The sequence below is a fragment of the Panthera leo genome, chromosome F2 (genome assembly GCF_018350215.1).
Source record: "Panthera leo isolate Ple1 chromosome F2, P.leo_Ple1_pat1.1, whole genome shotgun sequence".
Lineage (NCBI taxonomy): Eukaryota > Metazoa > Chordata > Mammalia > Carnivora > Felidae > Panthera > Panthera leo.
Window position 1 is genome coordinate 75,345,521 of NC_056695.1, and position 23,753 is coordinate 75,369,273.

At 49.3% G+C, this 23,753-nt stretch overlaps 1 protein-coding gene across 13 annotated transcripts in view; it reads right to left on the reverse strand.

The window, feature by feature from the left end:
• ZFAT (zinc finger and AT-hook domain containing) overlaps positions 1–23,753 on the reverse strand; it is a 253,317-nt gene that overhangs the window by 84,323 nt on the left and 145,241 nt on the right. For 5 of the 13 annotated variants that reach the window (XM_042923645.1, XM_042923643.1, XM_042923651.1 and 2 more), the window contains 4 exons: positions 23,388–23,526; positions 13,737–13,855; positions 7,118–7,244; positions 4,347–4,477 (listed from right to left, as the gene is read on the reverse strand). In XM_042923645.1, the coding sequence (XP_042779579.1) occupies positions 4,347–4,477; positions 7,118–7,244; positions 13,737–13,855; positions 23,388–23,526 (516 nt within the window). Of the gene's footprint in view, positions 1–472; positions 571–1,566; positions 2,605–2,682; positions 2,707–4,062; positions 4,086–4,346; positions 4,478–7,117; positions 7,245–13,736; positions 13,856–23,387; positions 23,527–23,753 lie in introns of those variants that run through there. The other 8 variants (XM_042923644.1, XM_042923646.1, XM_042923647.1 and 5 more) reach the window with 8 other exon arrangements.

Here is a 23,753-nt window from a genome sequence, read left to right on the forward strand (position 1 = left end):
TGGTAGACAGACTAACGCGCCCCCACCTCAAAGAGGTCCATGCCCTAATCCCCAGAATTGAAGACTGTTACCTTGCAGGACAAAGGGGACTTTGCAGATGTGATTAAGTTAAGGGCCTCGAGATAGGGAGATTATCCCGGATTATCTGGGAGGACCTAATGTAATCACGAGGGTCCTTATGAGACGAGGCAGGAGGGCCTGACTGAGCGAAAGCAACGAGGCGAGAAAGCAGAGGCCAGAGCGATGGGGTGTGAGAAGGCTCGCTCTGCCCTTGCTGGCCCTGTAGATGGAGGAAGGGAGCCTCAGGTCGGGGATGCCGGGGCCTCTAGATGCTGGAAAAGGCAAGAGAGGGAATCCTTCCCAGGAGGAACGCAGCTGTCGAAGCCTTGATTCTGGCCCAGTGAAATCCATTTTAGACTTCTGACCTCCAGAATTATTCGGTAATACATCTGTGCAGTCTGAAGCCACTCACTCGGGGGCCATTTGTCGCAGCAGCCAGAGGAGCGAGGGAACCATGATGCCGCACACGGTGACGGGTGCGCCGCAGATGGGCCGTCTGCTAAGCGGATGCTGTACATCAGTACATAAAATGTTACCTTTCAGTCTCAAACATACATTTTGATCCAGAAAAACAGCAAAGGGGCATTTAAGCCGTGAGCCACGGAGGTGGTGGTGGTGCATCTGTTTTTTCTTTAAGTAACTGACTGACTCAGAGATGCTTATGCTAATATTTCCTGTGCTGGCAGGTCTCACCCTTCATCTACTGAAGGCAGTTTTATTAATCAAAGATAAATTTCCTCCTCATAAAACCCTAAATCAAGAGTTAACAAAAGGCGGGGGGGGTGGGGTGGGGTGGGGAGAAACCAATTTATTTATCGAAAGCTGTCTGGTCTTCACAAGTACAATTAGTCGCACTAAAAGCTCTCGAGCGTCTCCCCGGGCCCGGCTGGTGCGGTACGCGTAAGGACTCGTCCTCCTGAACACTTCGAGACACTCGATCCCCACGAATCTGTTTCTAATGCTGACACTTGAGAAAAAAGATGTGACAGGAAATCGTTGAGGACATGTTTCTGTGTCCAACTGAAAATTTAAACAGTCTGAATTATGGGCAAGGTCTTTTCCATGTCTCATTTAAGAACAAGAAGAAAGCAACCCAAGAAACCATTTTTCCTTAGCTCTTTGCTTCCAATACCCCCAGCCTACCCACCAAGCCTGCCGGTATTTTCAACCCAGAAACTGAAAACCCAAAAAGACTGGAAATTAACCACTTTCAATGATCACTGATTCACTTTCATATAGACAAGATCCTTTCTGGGCGCCTGGGTGGCTAGGTCGGTTAGGTGTCCAACTTTGGCTCAGGTCATGATCTCATAGTTTGTGGGTTTGAGCCCCTCATCGGGGTCTGTGCTGACAGCTCAGAGCCTGGAGCCTGCTTCAGATTCTGTGTCTCCCTCTCTTTCAGCCTCTATCTCTCTCTCTCAAAAATAAATAAATGTTAAAAAAAATTGTAAAGAAAAGATCCTTTCAATCAACATTAATAAACTGGGAAAAAATAAAATTAGGAACAGAGCATATAACTATTTTTTCACGTGGGAAGAAATCTTGAGATTTTTAAACCTCCAGAATCCATTCACACACAACCTGGAATGTTTTTGGCCCTGTTGAAGATATGTATAAAACTGGAAAGCTGAAAAAGACCTCCAAATAAGCTATCCAGTAGCAACCTGAAAACCTTTTTTTCTGCAACACATGCCATGTACTTTACTGACAAGGTGATCTTGCTTTTTCCTTTCCAGTACTGTTCTACGGGATATAATTCCAAACGTGAAAACCAGAGCTCCCTCCATCCTACTTAATGAACATTTACTGAGCAACTACTATGTGTGTTATTATTTTGGGTTGCAGCAGGACGAAATCCCCAGCACCGAGGTCCCCTGCACGGGGAAGGAAGGGCAATATTTTATGCCAACAGGAACGCCAGAGTCCACACTGCGGTGGTGCAAGCACACTCGTCATGCAGAGGTAATTCCTCTGCTGAAAAATCCTAGACCAGAGTTTCAGAAAAGAAGAAAAATATCACACCAATTTCTCTAATAAAAACAGCCATCTCGACATTTCAATGACAGGATAACTGAGTTCAGAGGGCATTCTTTAACACACTGCAACCCCTTTGCCAAAGGAGGGGGTGTTTGCTGTCTGCCCGCTCACCGGTCCATCCGCCCATCCTCCACCCATTAAGTAGCAACAGCCCCAGCCAGCGAGGTCCCAGGCCAGACAGGCAGGATGGAGACGAGAACACACACTCTTGGGGAACATTTCCAGACGCAGCTGCTCCAGACCGTGCAGGACACGGATGCTCCTCCTCGCCCTGAGTTTCCAAAAAACCACAAGATTCTCTAAAGGATGCCACTGTTTTCTGCCACCAAAACACACTGTACCTGTTTACACTGGTCGGACTGGAGGCTTATCTGCCTCATCCCACGTGGTGCTGGCAGCCTGACGCCTTGAAGCACATCTAAGCCGTATCCCGCACTGCCTGCGACGCTCAAGACATCACGTCCCGGAGCAGTGGCAAATCACCGTCGGGAGCACCTTCCTATAATTCTCAAAAGAATTTGGCAGGGAAACCGGCAAGACCCTTCCTGAAGCGCCAGGCCCAGCTCGGGACTCCGCAGGTCACGGTGCGGAAAACCAGTTTCAGAAAAGCTACAGTAAGACAGTCGGAAGACAGCGACCTAGTAAATACAAAAGGAAGCTAACAGAGTGGTTAGCAACAAGGCGTGCGGGTCTGTTCCCAACCCACCGGCGCCAGGGCCCTGCAGACCGAAACGCCACATCCCACTGCGCGACTTCTGTGCAGGATCTTGTTGAGAGAAACCACACCAACCGAGGAGCGTTTCTGGGATACGCGGTCCACACGTTCACCTAGACATGCTGAGTTTTGTCTGCAGGTCGGGAAAGCCGGAGTCGAACCAGAACGTACTAACTCCACAGAGAATTCTGTCACCTGGGTTTCATGCTTTGCATTGTGGCCTGGGCACACTTGGGGGCACGGGTGTGGAGACAGCTCGGGAAGCGTACTTCCCATTTATCAAAGGGAGGTTGCTGGGCACACGGCACCCACGGGTCCTCATGTCAGAGCCGCACTAAGAAACATCTTTATTTGTCTGTGCCAAGAAAACCCACTCCTTCTACGAAGTCCGTGTTGCCTATTTCCTGCTTTACCCTTCTACGATTCAGCACCAAATTCACAGTCTAACATGCATACCTCCCATAACACACGCCTCTCCCAGGGCTCTGCTCAAACATCAGCAATCTACCCGACAGTCCTTTCTAAATAGCCCCCAAGCACACTCCTGGGCCCACAGGCCTCCTCCTCCTTTTACTTTCCTCCTCCGCACTTATTCGCCATCTGACACCCTTTGTGTCTCACTCGTTCATGTGTGTCTTACTTTTTTCCCACGAGAGAGTAACCATGTTGATGGCAGGCACTGGTTCTCTCCTGGAACCCCGGGCATGCTGCCCAGTGAGAGCGGGTGTTTACTAAGTACCTCCTGAATGAATGGCTACAGGAACGGTTAACTGCATAAAACTCTACAGTGTGCATTTCACCTTACTCCGTGAACTTGAACTTTGCCTGAGTCTGATGTGTTTACTGTTGTTTTGCTTTTTTTAAGTGCTTGGGTAAGCTGGACTAAATCTTTGGTAAAACAAAGCAAGAGGCAGTAGAGAGATAGGTACAGACAGAACAAAAGGATGATCTAATTCCCAAACACACTGCATTTTAACAGCTGGTAAGGTCTCTGGGGGGTGGAAATGAGCCAAACTGTTTAACTGTCAATTAAGTAGAGTCACCGTGATTCAAAAACGGATGATTTCCTTCCCATTGGCTCAGCCATCGGCCAGGTGACGCTGCATATCTAATACGGCCGGTCCGTGGTCCATGGGGTCCACGGGGAAGCCCTCCTGGCTTCTCTGCCTGTCCCCACGGTCCCCACTCATTCTGCTCGCTGGTGCCTTTGGCACCGAGGGCTGCTTTTCGTGACAGATGTGTCCACATCTGCTCATTTTCACTCTGGGATTCTCTGAAGAGAAATAAATGAAGTTTCCATAATTTTAAAAACTGTATTATTCCTCTCCCCTAAAACATACCTCCACACATGGAGCTCCTGAAGACACGAGCCCATAATAATCGGAGGCAGAGTAAGAAATGCGTGAGACTGAGCTCTCTCTTTCCAAACCCCACCGTAGGTAAATTAGGCCTTGAAAACCCACGGGGAAGGAGAGAGAGAGGGCGTGTGGCAGTGCGAGGGGATGATACTTAAGAGGCAGGGGAGGGTCCTTACCTGTTTCACGACAGTCACTGTCCCTGGAGCCATGGCAACCACCGAGGCCACAGCGGTGGCATCATGGGCCTCGGTGCCCAGCTCGATGATCTGCTGGAGGATGTTCACAGCCGTAGGGTCAAGTCGGTCCCCTTACAAGGAAGAAACAAACAGGACACCATTAAGCCCAGTGGCACTGGAGGGCACTGAGTGCAAAACCAGACCTTAACAGAGGCCATTCTTGGGTGGTGTCTTCTTCGGGGGAGGCATGGGTTCTCAGCAATCGCTCGCTCTAACAACAGAATAATCTGTGTGGTACTTGATAGCTTTAAAGCACTTTCTATAAGAACATCTCAAAACCCCAAACGATCCTGTGGGGAGATGACATTGTGACAAGACACCCACATTTCGTGGATTGGTTACCTCTGCACAAGACAGACAGGAGACTTGCCTGGGGTCACTGGGTCAGTCACAGCCCAAAGCCAGAGCTGAAGCCCAGATGCTCTGAATCCATACTTGGTGACACAAGCCTGCTTCTCCAAACAGACCCCTGAGAAGTCCCAGCCCGCCCAGCAAACCGCAAACAGGGTCCCGTGAGCACACACACAGCAGGTGGCCAAGAGAGTGTGCCAAATAAATCACACACGCTAGGACAGAACATCCAAGGATGTCTCAATTATTAAAACCGGTGGGCTTCAGAATGCCAAACCAGTTTAAGCTTGGGGTTCTATTTTAATCATCTCAGAAGACTGGAGTATGTATCATCAGGGCAGCTACGGAGTATAGACCCTGCCTGCTCTCACCATCTGCTTGGCCATCTGCGACTCTTCTGAACACGGCACTCTGACCCTGATCGCTAACTCACTAAAAGGGAAATTACCGCATGATCTCTGTGTTAGCATCATGTTACCAAGTCTCCGCGCGCGTCTGCATCCCCGTGGACCCATTTTCCTTGGGCCACGGCCCAATGTGAGTCCGTCAGTAAGAGACGGAGGAGGGGAACGTGATGTGTGCGATGTGGAGGGCAGGCGCTGGCATGGGACTGGGGCGGTGACAGCGTTAGCGACTTGTATGTATTCACATTGCACCACCCTGGCGCTCCCCTACACACACACACACACACACACACACACACACACACACACACACACGTGTGCATGCAAAGACACCAGCACAGACACAGACACACGTGCACACACACTCTCTGCTTAAGGGAAATGTGTCAACTGTGCCTTGCAGCCAGCCAGTCTGAACGTCCAAAGATGTTTACAACAAAGATGCTGTTTACAAAACATTTACCTGAAAACCTTACTGAGCTAAAGTAACGTTTAATTCCTCATGCGCTTGCTCCCTCAGTGACCATTTATCGAGCCTGTCACCAGGAGCGTGGCTCCCAGCAGGGAATCGGCCTCCATCTAACACTCTCTCCCCTCCTCCCGGAACTCACGGGCTCCTGAGACAGATTTGTAAGCAAATTATCACCACACCACGTTGGTTCCGTATCGGGAGGCAATCAGGGAACACAGCAGAAACGTCGCAGGAGTCCCAAGCAGGCGACATATGATCTGAACACTGAAGGTGCAGGCAGGTGGCCAGAAAAACCATGCAGGGAACAGAGTTCACACAGGGCGGTGCACAGAGGAAGGCCGTGCCTGCACAGCCCATGCAGGACAGCAGGCACAGAGACAGGAGGCAGGCGACACAGGGCAGGGCGCCAGGACCCAGAGCGGCCCAGCCTGGCTGCATGGGTGCAAAGTCTGAGCTTTAGTCCAAGTGCCAGGAAGAAACCCCAGAGAGGCTTTAGAAAGGGTGTGTGTGTGTGTGTGTGTGTGTGTGTGTGTGTGTGCATGCATCAGGGATGACGACAGACAGGCCAAGGCCAGAGCTTGAACAACTGCTGAAGTCACCAAACACGAAGGAAGGAAGCACAGGTTCAGGCTGGGCCTCCGCTCTGGATGCCCCATTTATCAGCCAGGGCCGGGCCACCCTGTCCGCTGTCTCCTGAGTCCCCGCAAGCTCGGCGGCCCAGTGAGCACAGCCCCGAAGTAACAGCCCCAAGGAGCGTTCCACACAGGCTTCCTACAACCTGCTCTTCAGGGCTTTAAGAACTGGGAAAAAAATGGCAATTTCCCATCCTGCCTCTACTTAATGCCTTCCTCCAAATGCAAATCGGGCTATGGTCACACATTAACTGGGGTTCATGTGCTAGAAAGGGCACTAGGAAAACACCTCTAAGTTTCATGCCCCAATCACCACCAGGCTGGCAGAGTGGTTTGAACCCAAAACTGATCTGGCATTTCAGAGTGATGACTGTTGACACAGAAATCCTGCTTCGGGGCTTTTGAGGCGGCTGGGAAGCAGGCAGTGCTGGGCTCGGAGCTCCGCAGGGCGGCCCTGGCGAGGCCGCCGCTGCCCCTGGAGCTGGAACCAGCCCCCTGGGAGACAGGCCCACGAGGCAGCCAGGGATGGGACAGAAACCCAGACGGCAGGCCCAGCTCCGGGGCTCAGCCGGCCCCTTACAGCGAAGCCCTCTTCTCGCGGTACGTGCGGAGGCCTGGCCGCACGGCCGTCAAGTTCTGCCTCTGCTGAGCTTCCGGGGCTCCTAACAGGGGGCAGAGGCCTCCCAGTCTGACGGCGGGGCCCCCTGCGGTCCGAATGGTGGGCCAAGGATGCTGAAGGGGACCGATTCACGGACACCGCTCCCTCACAGATTCACTCACTCCGCCTGCCTGCTGCAGACCAGCTGGAAGGCAGCTCGAAGGTGCCCAAGGGGACCGAGCGCGCGCTCTCACCGCTCTCGGAAGTGTATCTCAGATCCTGGAGCGCCGCCACGGCTGCCTGCGTGCCCTGAACGTCCTCTTCGGCTTCTGTGATGTGCACGTACTGGGTGGAGGGCTCCTCAGGGGCTTCTGTTGCTGGCTAAACGAAAACAGATCATCTGAGTGATCCAGAAGGCCACCTGTTACCCACAAGCCCCAGGGTAACGTACTGAGACCAAATCAATACGCACGAGGAGCCCCTGTGGCACCTCACGCGCCTGGCATCTCTGAGAAATCCGCTGCTCCGATAAAAACACACTTCCCAAAAAGGAAACTTCTCCTTGCAAATACCAAGATGATTTTATTATTTCATTTTATTTATTTTATTTTATTTAACGTTTATTTATTCTTGAGAGAGAGAGAGAGCAAGCAGCGGAGGAACAGGGAAGAGAGAACCCCAGAATCCGAAGCAGGCTCCAGGCTCTGAGCTGTCAGCACAGCGTCCAACGCAGGGCTCGAAATCATGAACCGTGAGCTCACCACCTGAACAGAAGTCAGACGCTAAACCGACTGAGCCACCCAGGTGACCCACCAAGACGCTGTGAAACCAGCTTTGGTGGAAAGCTTCCTGGTACACACTCTTGCCTTAGGGAACGGAGTGTGCTGTTCGTATTTAGAGATTAGACATGCGCAGAGAGTCTCGTACGTGCTCTTCTAACGGCCGTTGTCTCCTCCCACTGCTGTCAGTGCTGCCGGAACCTGCCCAGGCCCGGGGCCTTGAGCCATCAGGCTGACGGAAGGAGGGCACAGCAGAGCTGCGGGTGGAAGGAAGCACCGTAACACGTGCTGCCACCCAGCGCTCAGGGAGCCTCGGCTATACGGGCCACTCTCATTTTCATACGAAGGATACGATAAACAACAGACCACGGGAAATGTATCTGCAAAATCAGGAGTCGCGAGGGTGGGAGGGGCTGGAGTGACATTCACAGGTTACCTTGTGCCCCAAGGAGAGAAGAGGAGGAACAGAATTCCCACAAGAAATCTGCATCAATAATGCTCTCTTTCTGGAAGAGGTGGGGAGTGTGGGTGAGCTAGAAGGCAGGAAACACGAATGGCACCAAAAAAGAAGAACAAAAGGGAGGACCTCGCACAAAATTTATAGGAGCCGAAGTTACCATGCTCTGTGAGCACTTCATGGTAACTGATCCAGCTCAGAATGCCAGGTGGTTATTCCTTTCCAGGCAAGGGGCCAAGTTCATGTCAGGGTTTCCAGCCTGACCTGTAGCAGACACCCAATAAATATGTGTTGAATGCACAGATGAACAAAATAAAAAAAGCCTACTTCCTTTAAGTACCGGTGAGCCACGTGTTGCCTGACAATGGCTGGATGCAAGCAACATCTTAGCCGTGAAAAACAGGACCCACGCACGACGGCTTCTTTCTCATGGGGGGAGGGGGGTTCTGCGTCCCAACCACAAGTGGGGAGGACCCGACCAGTGGCATAGGCAGCTCGTCACCCCACAGGTAACCCAGCACCTGAGACCGGCTTCTTGGCTGCTCTTCTGTCTTGCTTCTGGAGTCGAGTACGTGGCTTTGTGCCAACGACCTGTGTCGGATTCGACGCTCTGCATAACGTGTTGGCATCTGCAAGAAGTACGGCCTTCGGAGCAGAGGGCCATGACCACACGTACTTACAGAAGCACTAACTGACCAGGAGACATGGGTTTTAGGTCAAGAAATGGCATTCCGATCCCTATGAACAGAGAGCAAATCCTTGCAGCATGAACTTGAAACACCAGAGGACTATACGTTCTCCCCTCGATGAGGATGTGAGGTTGGCCACACATGCCACCACCCCCACCAATAACCACAGTAGCTGCCGAACCCTGGGGGCCTCCCAGGGACCAGATACGGACCTCAGCGTTTTGAATATCTTGTCTTTCAATCCTTTTGACCTGCTGAGTATTACCAGCCTCACTGCATGGATAAGGGCACTGAGGCCACTGAGATCAAGTAAATAACGGTTCACGGTCCAGCCATTTATTTATACGGGATGGCACCAGGGTTCAACATCAAGTCTGCCAGACTGCAGTGCACACACACCCTACGTGTTCTCACAGGAAATTTCAAACATACACAACAACAGAAACGTATCCCTGGAACACGAAACTCTTTGAAGACATAAGCACAATGCCACTGGGACACTCCAACACCCAATGGTAAGTCCTTAACATGACATGTCAATCTTCGTCTGTTAGCTGGAAAATTTATAAATAGGAGCTTCTCCTCATCAAATGTGTGGTTATGCTGAGGTATAGTTTGTTCAGAAAACGGTTAAAATAATTGGACTCTTGGCCTTTACTTACCAAAACAGAATTGATGCCCTAATATCCTACAAGGCGCCTGAGCGTCTGCCCCAGGATCAGTATAAACCCACGGACTGAGATACGCTGGATGTGCTTCGCTGTAGTTACTAAATACTAGCAAAAGCTTCAGAGTAACAGTATCAACCCTCCCCCAACAACAAAATAATTGAAAAGCGTACGTGTTTCTGCAGCTCTTTTCGCCTTAGCTTATGCCCCACGAGGGAGGAGCAAACTCCTACCTTAAAAGACTGCTGAACAGTTCCTCTGTGTAGCTATGCCATCGTTTTCATATACAGTTAGAAGCATTTATTTCCCTTTACTCTCAACGTTTAAGGTCTGCATTTTTTAAACGTTATTTTTTTTTAATATTATATAAAATACATCCACGGTTTCAGAATCCAATCTGCACAAGTGGATGTGCTAAGAGGAATCTGGCTGATTTCTTTATCCTCTCCATCTTGGTGTGTCCCTACCCTTCCACAAAAAAATCCCCCCCTTTGACTCTTTTATTTTGAATTATTTTTGACTTCCAGAAGAGTTCCCATACACCTTTGCCCCAGCCTCCCCCCGCATTAACATCTGACACAACCACAGGGCAATTACCAAAGCCGACAAGTAACACTGGTATGGTAAATACTATGAACTGCAGACTTTAGGTAGTTTTTCTACAAGTTTGCTCCCTGGTGTCCCGGTTCTGTCCCAGGACCCAGTGCCGAGTCACGGTCTCCTCCGACTGGCGACAGCTCTCCCGTCTCCCCTTGTCTTTCGTGACCATGATACTTTGAGGAGTACTGGTCAGGTGTATGACCATACACATCAGCAACATCATTTGGATACATGACAGTTGCTCGTGATTGGATGGAGGCTGAGGCTTTTCTGAAGAATGCCGGGGGGGTGGGTGGGGGGGGTCCTTCTCATCATCACATCCGGGGACACACGAGGTCACCGTGACCCCTGAGGATGCTAACTTCCGGGGGCATGGTTAGCCCCGGGTCTGCCAGATGCCTCTACTGTACAGATACTACTTCTCCCTCTGTGATCTAGTAAATACTTGGGGGCAGAGATTCTGAGGCTATGTAGACACTCTGTTTTTCCTTAAATTGTGTCTACTAATTGTAGCATTCATGGATGGGTTTGCCTGCAGCAATGATTACTGCAGTGTTCTAAGGGGAATTCTATTTCCCTCATTCCTTCTACATGTATTGTTCAGAACTCTCCCGTGTGGAAGAAGTGCTCCTTCCCCACCATCCGTTTATATCAGTATGGACTCACAGATATTATCTTATCTGTTGGGTTGTAGTACAACGCTACCATTGTTTGCTTTGTTATTCAAGTTGTTCCCACTCTGGCCATTGGTGGTCTCTTGTCCTTTGACATGCCTCCACCTTTCTGGGGGGCTGGGAAAGATGCAAGATGCTACTTTCTAGGACCACAAAATACTCTAGGATCAGCTTACATATTTTCTGCCTCGGCCCTGGAATCAACCACTTTTCAAAGGACCCTGGTTCCTTTTATTGGAGATTCCTATTAGAAACCAAGATCTAGGTCCCCATGTGCTCACGGCCACGGGGTGCCACTGCTTCTGGGCTCTCTCAGCACAAAAGGCTTCTAAGGAGCACAGGTATGTAAACTAGCTGTGTGTGGGCACATGTCTGGAATTGGCTCTGAATCTATCTGTTGGTGTGTATACAAACACATGCAATCTATTCATTTATCTGTACCTACGATGTATAACAGGACTGCAATAAACAACCTTGTGCAGACAGACACCTTTTCTCTTTTTTGTCAGTATTACTTTTGGGTAGTTTTCTAGCAGTGGAATTGTTTAGTTAATGGATAAAGAAATGCACAAGTAATTTTACTAGATACTGCTAATTTCCCCTCCGTACAGGTAGTAATATTTTGCATTCCCACCAGCAATGCGTGAGAGTGCATTTTCCCCTCAGCCTCTCCAACAGACAGGATGTCAAATTCTGGATTCTAATAGGTAAGAAATTCTCTCTCCAGTTTTTTTTTAAGTTTTTAAAATTTATTTATTTTGAGAGAGAGAGTGCGAGAGAGCGAGCACAGGAGGAACAGAGAGGGAGGGAAAGAGAGAATATCCCAAGCAGGTTCCACGATCTCAGTACAGAGCCCGACGCAGAGCTCAAACCCACAAACTGTGAGATCATGACCTGAGCCGAAACCAAGAGTCAGACGCTTAACCGACTGAGCCACCCAGGCGTCCCGTTCCAGTTTTAATTAACATGCCTTATGTGTGAGGTTGATCACATTTTCAGATATTGAAGGTCATCTGCATTTCTTTTTCTATGAACCTTTCTTATCTCTTGCCCATTTTCCTACTGGGTTGTTGATCACTATTTTTTAAAAAGATTTCATAATGTAAAAGCACTCGTCCTTTTTCTACGGTAGGATTGAAAATATTTTCTTTCGTTGTTATCTGTTGGTCTCTTTGCATTGTTCATGAGTTCTTTTCGATAAGTCTTTTTAAAATTTTTTCATGTGGCCAATTGTTCTTAATCTCTCGCTGTAGCGAATCTGGATTCTGAGGCATAGTTAGGAAAGCCCTCCACACCCTGAACTTACAAATGAATTCATTCACTCAGGTTCTTCTTCTGGTATTCCTAAAATATCACCGTCTTTTTTTTTTTTTTTTAACGTTTATTTATTATTGAGAGACAGAGAGAGACAGAGCATGAGCAGGGGAGGGGCAGAGACAGAGGGAGACACAGAATCGGAAGCAGGCTCCAGGCTCCGAGCTGTCAGCACAGAGCCGGACATGGGGCTCGAACTCACAGACCGCGAGATCATACCTGAGCCGAAGTCGGATGCTTAACCGACTGAGCCATGCAGGCGCCCCAAAATCTCACTGTTTTTACATTTAAATCTCAGATCTTTTTGCTCTTGCCTCTCTCTACATGCAAGCTATTCATTATTTTATGTTTATGGTTCGATCTGATGCTTATTGTGTGCAGTAGTCTTTCATTCACTCTTTTGGATTTTCCAAAAACAGAATCCTGTCATCTTCAGATACAGATAACTTGATTTCTTCTCTTCCAATTCTTAATGTCACCATTTACTTTGTCTTGCCCAACACACTGGCTGATGCATCCCAACTGACGTTAAAGACTTGGTGACCTAAGTCCCAGAGCTTCTGGGACATCCTTGTCTTCTTCCTGATTCAACCAAGAAACCCTCCAGTGTTTCCTCACCAAGTAAGAAGACACCGGCTTTGGGACTAAGATGCATGTACAGACTGTTTTTGTCTTAAGGATGTACCCATCCAATTGTACTTTATTGACTATTTTTCATCAGCAGATGCTTGATTTTGTCAAGTGCCTTTTCTGAATATGTGAAGATAATCGTTTCATTTTTTTCGCTACTTTTATTTTATGATGGATTATATTAAAAGATTCCCTCCTATCGAACTATCCTTCCCTTGCATTCTAGAATGTTTCACACATTGTCATGACGTATGATTTTTTTTTTCAAAGCCCTTACTCTTAACCCCTGGATACTCTGATGCTCCTCCAGAAAGTCCTTTGATAAGTGGTTCTCATGTGGGGGTGACTTTGACTTCCGGGGACATTGACAATGTCCATGACGTTTTTGGTTGTCAGAACGGGGGATGCCACTGACATCTGGTGTGTGGAGGTCCATGATGCCACCAAACATCCTGACACGCACAGAACAGTCTCTATACACAAATGATGATACTGTGGAAGACCATAATGTCAGCAGTGCTGAGATCGGGAAACCCCGCCTTAGGGAGAGACTGCAATAAGTCCGTGGTCATGACACTTGGTACTTGAAAAGAGAGCTACTGGCTTTGAGAACACAGATGTGTTTCCAGCCAGTGACTGGTTCTAACCCCGAGGGTAAAACAAAGATGGCGGGAGGGAGCACAGGCCTTCAGGAACAGGACAGTAGGGCCTAGATTCAGAAGATGGAGACCTTCCTGGTTCTCCTGGTGAGGACTCACAACATACTCCTTGCCTTGCGCTCTTTTTTCAGATGCAATAGTTGAAACTCTGGATTGGTGAGTCACAGAAGTGAAAGTGCCAATGACACCAACACAGACATTCACAAAATGGTCTAAACTCAACTCCGGGTACGAATTTACATGCACAGCCCAGGTCTCACCCCTCAGGCAGGAGACGGGATTTGAAAAGACTTCCTAGCTTCCCGACCAGAAAACCCCATCCTCTGAGAAGGACCCACGCCTGCTCCATTCTGTCACGTGCATCTGGAAATGTCAAGATCAATACCGTACTTTCAAAAGTTACCTCCCACTTGGGATCTCCTTCGTTTTCCACCAACTTCAGGCCATGCTTGTTCTTCAAGTGTCTGTTGAACTCCCACTTGGTGCCATACACAAAGCTGCACACAGGGCACTTCAAACCACCTGAAGGCACAGAGGAAAAAGGAGCGTTCGCAGCACCTAAAAGGGCCCCAGTGCGCCTCCCTCCCGCCCCTCAACTCCAGGGAACACACTGTTTGTCTCCAGTACTTACGTCCAGTGCCAGTTCCCCTCCGTACTAGAACAGAACAGCGACAGCACAGAGGTTTTTCAGGGCAGACGTTTCTAAAGCTTAATGTACTTCTTTTCATTTTCCAACGAGCATTTGCAGAAAGTCTAATATATACGTCATATTTTCGGTGCCAGAGTAACAGAATTCCTGTGGCCAAGTGAGTAGGTGGCCTCAACCATTCTTTCATTTTTGTTTTCATTTGAAAATAACAAGTAAGTTAGAAAACAAAAAGAACTGAAGGACAAGGCTGCTTTCCTCAACCGCCTGTGTCCCAAAACATGAACCAAGAGCCAGGCTCCTTCACACCAAAGGCTGAGCCATTTGCATAAATCCCCATTTGGATTTCCCAGTAAAGACCGAGTGAAATGTCGCTACAAAATCTTACACATGTTGTGGGAGGCGTGGATGCTTTAAGAGCATGTACAGCTCTAGGTAAAAAGACAAACAACAGAAAAAACCCTCAGAGTGACACAAAAGACTATCTTTCTAAAATTCTATCAAGAGCAGCAACTAAATTAGTGACAAAAATCACTTTTCACAGGCTGTGAATTCAGAAGCAAACTCTAGGGGCGCCTGGGTGGTTCAGTCACGTAAGCGTCCGACTTCGGCTCAGCTCATGATCACACAGTTCGTGAGTCTAAGCCCCGTGTTGGGCTCTGCGCTGACAGCTCGGAGCCCGGAGCCCGCTTCGGATTCTGGGTCTCCCTCTCTCTCTACCCCTCCCCTGCTCACGCTCTGCCTCTCCGTCTCACCCCAAAATAAACATTTTTTAGAAGTTTTAAAAAAAGAAAAAAGAAGCAAACTCTAGCCTCAGGAACTCTAGCCTCAGAGGGAGTTGTCCCGGCACCAGGTCTCCAAATCCACACAAACGATTAGCAGGATTAGCAGGCCAGAGTCAGGCTACCCACTGGCACCATCGGGCCAGCACCCCGAGCCGAGCCGGGGTGGCGTCGTGGGCACAGCTGGTCTTCCTGCAGCCACCGTTGGTCTACTCTCCACCCCGCACACAGAACGGGCTTTTGAATTTTTTTAATGTTTATTTATTTTTGAGAGAGAGAAAGTGAGAGAGCGCGGGGGAGGGGCAGAGAGAGAGGGAGACAGAGAACCCCAAGCAGGCCCTGTGCTGACAGCAGAGAGCCTGATGTGGGGCTCGAACCCACAAACCGTGAGATCATGACCTGAGCCGAAGCTGGGATGCTTAACTGACTGAGCCATCCAGGTGCCCACAGAATGGGCTTTTATTTTTTTTTTAACGCTTATTTATTTTTGAGACAGAGAGAGACAGAGCATGAACAGGGGAGGGTCAGAGAGACAGGGAGACACAGAATCTGAAACAGGCTCCAGGCTCTGAGCGGTCGGCACAGAGCCTGATGTGGGGCTCGAACTCACGGACCGCGAGATCATGACCCAAGCCGAAGTCGGCTGCTTAACCAACTGAGCCACCCAGGCGCCCCCAGAATGGGCTTTTAAAAATAAACTAAATCACATCCCTCATAGGTATAGAACCTTCCATCAGACCCAGAATAAAATCCCAGCTCCAAGCGGTAGCCTGCATGACTTTACTGTCACCCCTGTGTGATCTTATTCCTGCCTTCTCTCTGGCCTTGTCTCTTCCCCACCCTTCCCGCAGTCTCTCCTTTCTCTGTCTCTGGCATTGACCAAGCTCATTCCCTTCTTGGCAAACCTGGTGTCATGGGGTCTACGGCCAGTCCTTCTGCTGCCTCTGTCCCTGTCTCCGTCAGACTTGCTGTGCTCTCCTGCACCCGCCCCGGGTCTGAGATTTATTTCTTGCTCACTGGGGTACTGAGGAGGGAGAAGAGGAATTCTGTACTGATGACGAGGCTGTCTTGACAAATTGCATAATAACAAGCAAATCTCATGAAGACGTGGAACGTAATTTAAGCATCTCCCAGATGCAAGTATGATGTGCTTGATTTTCGGAATCAATTCCATGTCAGTGGTATCTGACAGTGCACTCTTCTGTAACTGGGGCTTCCTGTATATCACCTGAGGTGGTGCGTGATTCCCCACACAGTCATGAGCGGAAAAGGAAGCCAACCCAGATGGCCAACAGCGCATCCCCTTGTGCCTTCAACTCACTGCTTTACAGCCGTGCCACGCTGGGAGGGCGCAGGAGAGCACAGCAGGCCCAACAGAGACAGGACAGAATCAGCAGAAAGACTGGCAACACCAAATTATAAACTTCCAGAACATTCTACAGAGGAGGCAGCTCAAACAGGTGCTTATATTTTCCAAAACTTACAGGTTGTGCACTCTTTTTTTAGGCCAAACAAAATGGGCTTATTCTTTCCTACCCAGCTGATAATTAACTTAGATTTTAGCTTCCTTTGTTATCACTTATTAATCATCTAAAATGATGTATTTTCCTAGGATCACCTTTTTTAAAGCTCTCCAAGGTGTGAGAACCTCTGCCTTTTTTCAGTTGGTTCAAGCGAGATAGGTCCTCCTATAGAGACTTAGCAAGAGGCAGCGAACAAAAGCGACCTAAATGGAATTAAAGACTCCTTCCGGGGTGCTCTTAAATGGAAACTAATTTCAGGAGAAAAAACATCCTTATATTATGTTTAAATTAAAATTAATATGCTAATGCCCCACAGTAATTAAAACCTCAACCTTTGCCACATTGCCTTTAATTAAAGAACAATACATTGGAAGCACGTGACCCAGACTAAATGCAGAATGTGAGCACTTAATTGGCAGCAAAGCCGAGAGAAATTAATTCCCAGTTCAATTCATTACATTCTTAGGCAATGCACAATAAAGGTCATGGGAGATGTGGCGAATTTACTTGTGGCCCTGGTGTATAAAGTGCACACCACAAGAACGGCCAACCCCAAAATTGCAGTTTCCTCAGAAGGCGTGATGAACCAGGCAAGAGCACAGGACGTCAGGAACAATTTTAAAAATCGATCATGGCACCCTTTGCTCTTTTTGGAATGCAGTGTATTCTGGAAGAGTCTTAGACATTAAAATATCTGCGCTCCTTTGTGGTGGGTGACCTTATTGAAAATTCAATTTCATTTCCAATAACATTACTCCCAGGGTGGTACAGAACGGGAGGCTGGGCAGTCGGGTACCTGGAGCTGGCACTGACTCCCATGACCCAGGAGCCACTTCCTGAAACTCCCGGGCCTTTGTTTTCTCTAAGACGAAATGCTAAAGCTCGTAACTTTAACAAAGGCACTCCACTAGACAGAATAATGGACGCCCGGAGATATTCACATCCTGGAGGGAAGGGAATCCTTGTGCACTACTGGTGGGAATGTAAACTCCGCCACGCTGGAAAGCAGTATGGAGGTTCCTCAAAAAGTTAAAAATACAACCACCCTATGATACAGCCATCCCGCTGCTGGGTTTGTATGGAAAGGTAATGAAAACAGAGTATCAGAGCAGTATCTGCAATCTCATGTTCACTGCAGCATTATTTACAATAGCCAAGATATGACCACAACCTGTGCCCATCAACAGACACGTGGGTAAAGAAGATGTAGTGTATACACACACACACACACACACACACACACACACACACACAGGAATATTAGTAAGCCATGAGAAGGAAGGAAACCCTGCCAGTTTTGACAACATGGATGGACCCTGAGGGCATTACGCTAAGTGAAATGAGTCAGACAGAGAAAGATAAATACTGTATAATTTCACTTATAGGGGGAATCAAAAACAAAAACCAAAAAAGTCAGACTCATAGAAACACACTAGAAAAGTGGTTGCCGGGAGCGGGGGACCACGGGAGACAGGGAGAGGCTGGTAAGAGAGTGCGCACTGGCAGTTATAAGATGATTAAGGTCTGAGGGTCTGATGTGAAATGCGGTAACCACAGCCGATAGCTGAAGTTTGCTAAGAGTAGAACTTACACATTCTCAACAAGAGCAAAAGGATTAGTGTGTGAGGTGATGAATGTGTCAGCCGACTGGATGATGAGAATCCTAAATATCTTACAGCTTTGTGAACGATACCTCAGTAAAGCTGGAAAAAAAAAAAAAAAAAAAAGCAGTGGGGACCTGTTTGTAAACTGGATTAGGCCCTAGGGGCACTGTGAGCCCACACTAAACAGGTGGGGGTCCTGGCCCCCAGGAGCTGACGGTCTGGAATGGAATGTGCCTGGATACACAACAAAGACAGGTGTGTGAGGTTTTCGTTACAATGAAAAATAACTAAACACAGAGAAAGAAAAAAGAAAGGTTCACATCCTGATCCCTGCAACATGGGAGGGTCACCTCGTGTGGCAAGAAGGGACTTTGAGGTCGTGATTCATCAAGGCTCCTGAGACAGGGAGATTAGCGTGGATTATTCAGGCGGGACTAATGTAATCACAAGGGTCCTCCTGTAGAAGAGGCACAAGGGAGGTCACAGAGAAGCCTCTACCGTCACTGGCGGCCGTGACAGTGGAAGAAGGAAGGGGCTGAGGCAAGGAATGTGAGCCGCCTCTAGAAGCTGGAACAGGCAAGAGAACAGGCTCTCCTCTGGAGACTCCAGAAGGAATACATACGTGTTAGCAAACTCGACCTGAGCCTGTGACACCTATCTTGGACTTCTAACCTTCAGAACCTTAAGATAATAAATCTGTGTTGCTTTAACCCACCAGCAAGTGTGTGGCCATTTGTCACAGCTGCGGTAAGAAACTGATACAAGCAGCTAGACAGTAACTGTGACAAATGAGCTTAATTATCAAAGGAAACTGGATACAGAGCAATGTGATGATACAATACTAGGAAGCAAAATGTGGACCCGGACTTTGTTAAAATCCCCACTTCTTGCTGTCTCTTAATCCAGTGCCTGTCCTGAGACCCGGCAGAGCCCCAGCCCAGAACGAGGAAACGCGCCCAGGACAGCAATCTAGTGGAAATCCTATGCAAGCATGACGTGGAGGCCCCTGGTCACACAGCATGCTGTCAGAACACTACCTGGATCTCTCTCGAACCCCAGATCAGCAGATCAGCCGCTAGATCAGCAGCTAGACCTGGAGACAAAAAAACTCAGAAAGAGTAAACGGCAGCCTGTGTGTGCGAGACCCTCTGACACAGGATCATGTGACCACTATGGAATGCGAGCCAATCACTGTCCCAGAACAGGACCATATGCTTCCTCCTCCTCTTCCTCCTTAACAAGTGCAAATGTGAGACAAGCTTGGGGGGGCCAGCCGGGCCCTCGCCCACTTTGTGGCCTGGGCTGACCACTCTCCCACCCGTGTTTCCTGTCTTGAAAACAGGAATGACGATGCCGACCTCACAGGGCCTCTGAGAGAGAAAGGAACGCAGAGCAATAACACGGTGCGATGACATCACATCACTGGAAGCACCTGCCAGTCAGGTATGGAATCCGGGCCCTGACAAAAACAATTCTAAAATTAAAATGTCTCCAAATCAAATCAATGACTTTTGTGTAACCTGGTAGTTTCTGGATTTTCTTCTATGCTATTTGCCCTGGATTTGGTGTGAAAAGCCAAGGTATGGATATATATCCAAGGTGCGTATGCATATACTTTTACACTCTTCTATTAGGGTAGTTCAAAATCACGCCAAGATTTTAGCAGGTGCCGCAAACGCAGCCTTCTCCTCGAGCCCTGCTCTTCCCGCTGCCCCTCGTCCCAATCGCCACCCCAGCCTCAATGACCCTCGAACAGTGGGGCCGGGGAGAAGGGTCAGCACCACAGAGAAGCAGCGAATTCTCCTGTAGCAGCACGGGTAACTGTTGGAAGGAACACGCATTCTGTTACAGCCAGAACACGGGGCCTTGGAGGAGCTTCCCAGCCTTCGTCCGCAGCCCAGGCCACAACACGATAAAGGCCACCACATCCCAGGGTCCAGCACAATGTCGGGCACACTAGGAGCACAAGAGACAGACACATGGTGACCAAGGAACGTGGGAATAAACACGATAGCCAATCTGAACCATTTATCAAGCACTACGTGTCAGGCACCTCCTGGGACCTTAGAGAGTAAGATCTAATCTCTGCAACTGCTGTTGAGCAGAATCAGCACCTCGTCTTCGAAGACACGTAACACAACGTTCAGAGAAGTTAGGCGAGTCGTCCCAGCGCCACAGCGATCGGCCACCCCGGCTCCGGGCCCCAGACTCCCATGCCTGTGCTCATGCCAATAACCTGGAGTGACCTGCAGGGCTGCTCTGAGGTCACTGGGAAGTAAGCAGCCTGCTAGTCCCACTGTGTCCTGCGGTGAGCTCAGGACGGAGCTAACGGCCTGTGAAGCAAAGCCAGCCCCCAGCCCGAGACCTAGGGAAGCGGCCCCTGCGCTACTAACTCAGGCAGATTCCGAGAGGAAACAGGGCCGGACCCGCTGCAGCCACACGACGTGAAAACGTGTGTTTGTGTGGGAAAATGCCTCACATCCATATTAACGAACAAGCGATGGGCTAAGAAAATTAGCAAGAGATTGTCCAATCTGCCTTCGAAGTATCAGAAGGACACCAAATATAAGCAGGGAGTAGTAACACATCGACACGGCCTTCCGGGCAAGTCTCATTACCGAAACGCACCAGAGTTCTCAGGGGACTGTGGGTCCCAAAGGGGTGCCATCGTCACCCCTGTGCCCTGGGGACCAGTGGCGGGCGGGAGCCAGCTGCCACCAGCTCGCAAGCTGCTGTGCGCATCTCTGTCCAGTTCAGGGACATCACACTGGTAGCTTCAAATTGGCCACAGCACAACCATTTCCACTACAGAAGCTGGCAAACGCTGTAAACCAGCCTCCCTTCTCCCTGCCCGAGACAGCCTGTTGGTAAACATTTACGGAACACGACGGGTGGACGCCCGAGCAGCCGCCATTCCAGAGGCCTTCGGGAGCCCACTGAAAATCACCCCGACTCCACGGAGACCACCGGGGAACCTTCCCCCAGAAACCGGCAAGGAACAGAAATGTCTGACCTGGAAACATCTCTGCCTTTTAGGCCTTCCTCCCTACCTCCTGCACAGTGCCACGCGTGGACATCCTTCCCAAATCCCTGAGCACTGTGGGTAAGAGAACCTCTGCCCACAGCTGATGGCTTTGCCTGTGTCACAGCGTGGCACTGCTTACGCTGGGCTGATGGACAAGGAGTCCCTTCCCCTGTGGGGAAGCCATAACACCACTCTGAGAAGGGTACGTTTTGTTCACAGCTTGTTGTCACGTTACTCTAACACATATTTCTCTATACCAAAACAAGAAGTTAGTAAGTCCCGTGAAGGTATTTTTTGATGAGGGACTAGAAGAGAAAAACAAAACCAAGTGTGGGGGTGGGGAGAGGTTGGGGAGAATTCTGTGAAATTAATCAAAAGAAGATGAAAATTTCCAGTGGTACCCAAGCACCCAGCGTTCCGAACACAGCAACTGTGTGCATCCCACACAGTTGTCCCTCCGTTTTCCTGCCTGCTCTCAGACAGAGGAACAGTGGGAGCATCGTGCTCTTAAAGTTCCTAAGCTGTGTTCATACTCAACCAGCTATCTCATTTCAGAGACTATTCTCCCGCCAAAATACAATGGTGTAATGTCTCTTATGAGCCAAGAGAGGCATCTAGTTGTTTCCTTCCTCAGTTTGTCCCTTGAAGGGGGCACTGGAAATATGTGTGTGAGTGTGTGTGTACATATGTACGTGTGTATATATATATATATACACATATGTACACACGTACACATATATACATATATGTATACACATGTATATGTGTATATGAAGACACCAAAAATGCCCCTGCGAAGATAAAAATTAAAACCCGGCAGACCCTGTCAGAGAATGCCAACGGATGACAGAGCGTCTTAGAAAGGTAACTGAAAACGTAGGGCAGGAAACAGTTCGGCACCGGCACATTCTCCGCAAGGCGATGATGAAAGTTTGGAAGCAGAGAGCAGTGATAGTGTCATCAATCAGAGCCCCACGCCTGTCCCAACAGCTGCAGTAAAGGTCTATTTCCTGCCAATCCAACCCAACAGCGCGAAGGATAATAAAAGGAATGTCTAGCCTGCTTCTCCAGCAATCTGCTGTGACTCTAAAGCAATCGGTTCTCTCCTCTGTGATTCCTGGACCGGGGCAGGAGGGGCGGGGTGGGGGGCATCAAAAATGATGCAATGGCTCTAGAGCTCTAGAGGGCGTAGATGTTTTCAGGAAAAAGGAAACAAGTACGAAAATGTATTGCGTGCCACTCAGGTGCTCGCTCAGGTAACCCCATCCGCCACCAGGAGAGAAGGCTGCTATCGACTCCATTCTCAGGTGAAGGGCCTGAGCTGGAGAGGCTGGTTAACGTGCCCCAATGGCACCACTCAAGGAGCAGAGCACAGACTCGAGCCAGGGCCCCTGCACCCCCCCACGGCGCCATCCCGGTCTTCAGCTCCACGAAACGGTCATTAAAACACGAGGCACACACTCCCCGTTACCCCTGATGGATGGCTCTAAAATTATCCTGAGTTTTTATGCCGTTATCTACCTCCATACATCAGCCCTGTCACTGAAAGTGCTGAAGGATTCGGTCAATTCATTTGTTTTATATGAAGATTCATTCAAGGCAATCCCAGCGAGCGGGGACTTCGCGCCGCACCGGAAACCTCGGAGCGCCCGCACCTGCAGCCGGGAGCGCCAGCCCGCATCTCTGTTTACTGGGGGCAGGTTTCTAAAACGGTCTCTGGCTTCAAAGAGTCACAGGACTCAGGAAGTAGTAAAAACTGATGGACTGTGTGCGGCAATCATTTTTTGAGTTGAATTACTGAGGCACGGATATAAATACAGCAGCACTTCTCTGTATGGCAACAGCTCATGAGCTCAACCTTCTCAAGTGGGAATATGCGATCATTTACTGAAAAAAGCAGCAAAAAAAAAAAAAAAAAAACCTCTCAGGCTTTTCAAGAATATGAGAGGTTTGCATCCATTCTGTTCAGTTTAAATGCTCTAAATGGTTTATCCTTTTCAGGATGAATAAGCAATCTGAGCACTCAATAAATATTTCTGGATAATCTAAAGAAGCTCACCTACAAATATGCTTGCCACGGCATGATTCATAATTGCAAAAGAGGAATCTGTAAACCCTACCATGTCCAACAGGAGCAGGGCAAAACAAAATGGGCCACCTGATGCCGGACCACAAACAGCCCTTGGAAGTTATACTGAGGGAAACAGAATGTGCACGTGAGCGGGAACTTTCATGCAGGAGGAAGGTACATGGACCAAGAACAGAAGGCAGCCAGCGCCGGCAAGTGAACGTTGTGGGGAGGGTGGTAAATTAGGATTCCTCATCCTGGATTTCCACGGAGGCAGCAAGTAACGCCGGGACATACCAACGGGGGACGTGGAGCACAGTCATGACGACGGGGAACTAACAAATGCTCAGGGGTCGGGGCTGAGCTGCAAGACGTCCCAGCTCCTCTCAAGGGGCACACTGCCTACCTTGCTGGACGAGTGCGTCGGCCGCCAGCTCCCCGGTGCCCACGTTGGCGTATTCCTCGTTGGGGTGCTTCCTGTTGTAGTGCCGTTTCAGGGAGCCGGATATGTTACAGGAGTAATGGCAATGGGCACAGCGGAAGGGCTGTAGGGACAAGGACTGAAGGTGAGCCCCAGGGGAGGTCGAGCCCCAAGCGGAAGGGGCGCAACTTGCCCCAATGTCCTCCTCCACCGACCCCCCACCCCGGGGTGTCTGACACCTCCAAAGCCTGATGAGCAGGCTGCCCCCTAGGATGCGCTCCAGGGAAAAACGCAACTTCGGGATGCTGAGTCCTGCCTCGGCGGGGACCAAGCAAGTCATTGCACAAGGTG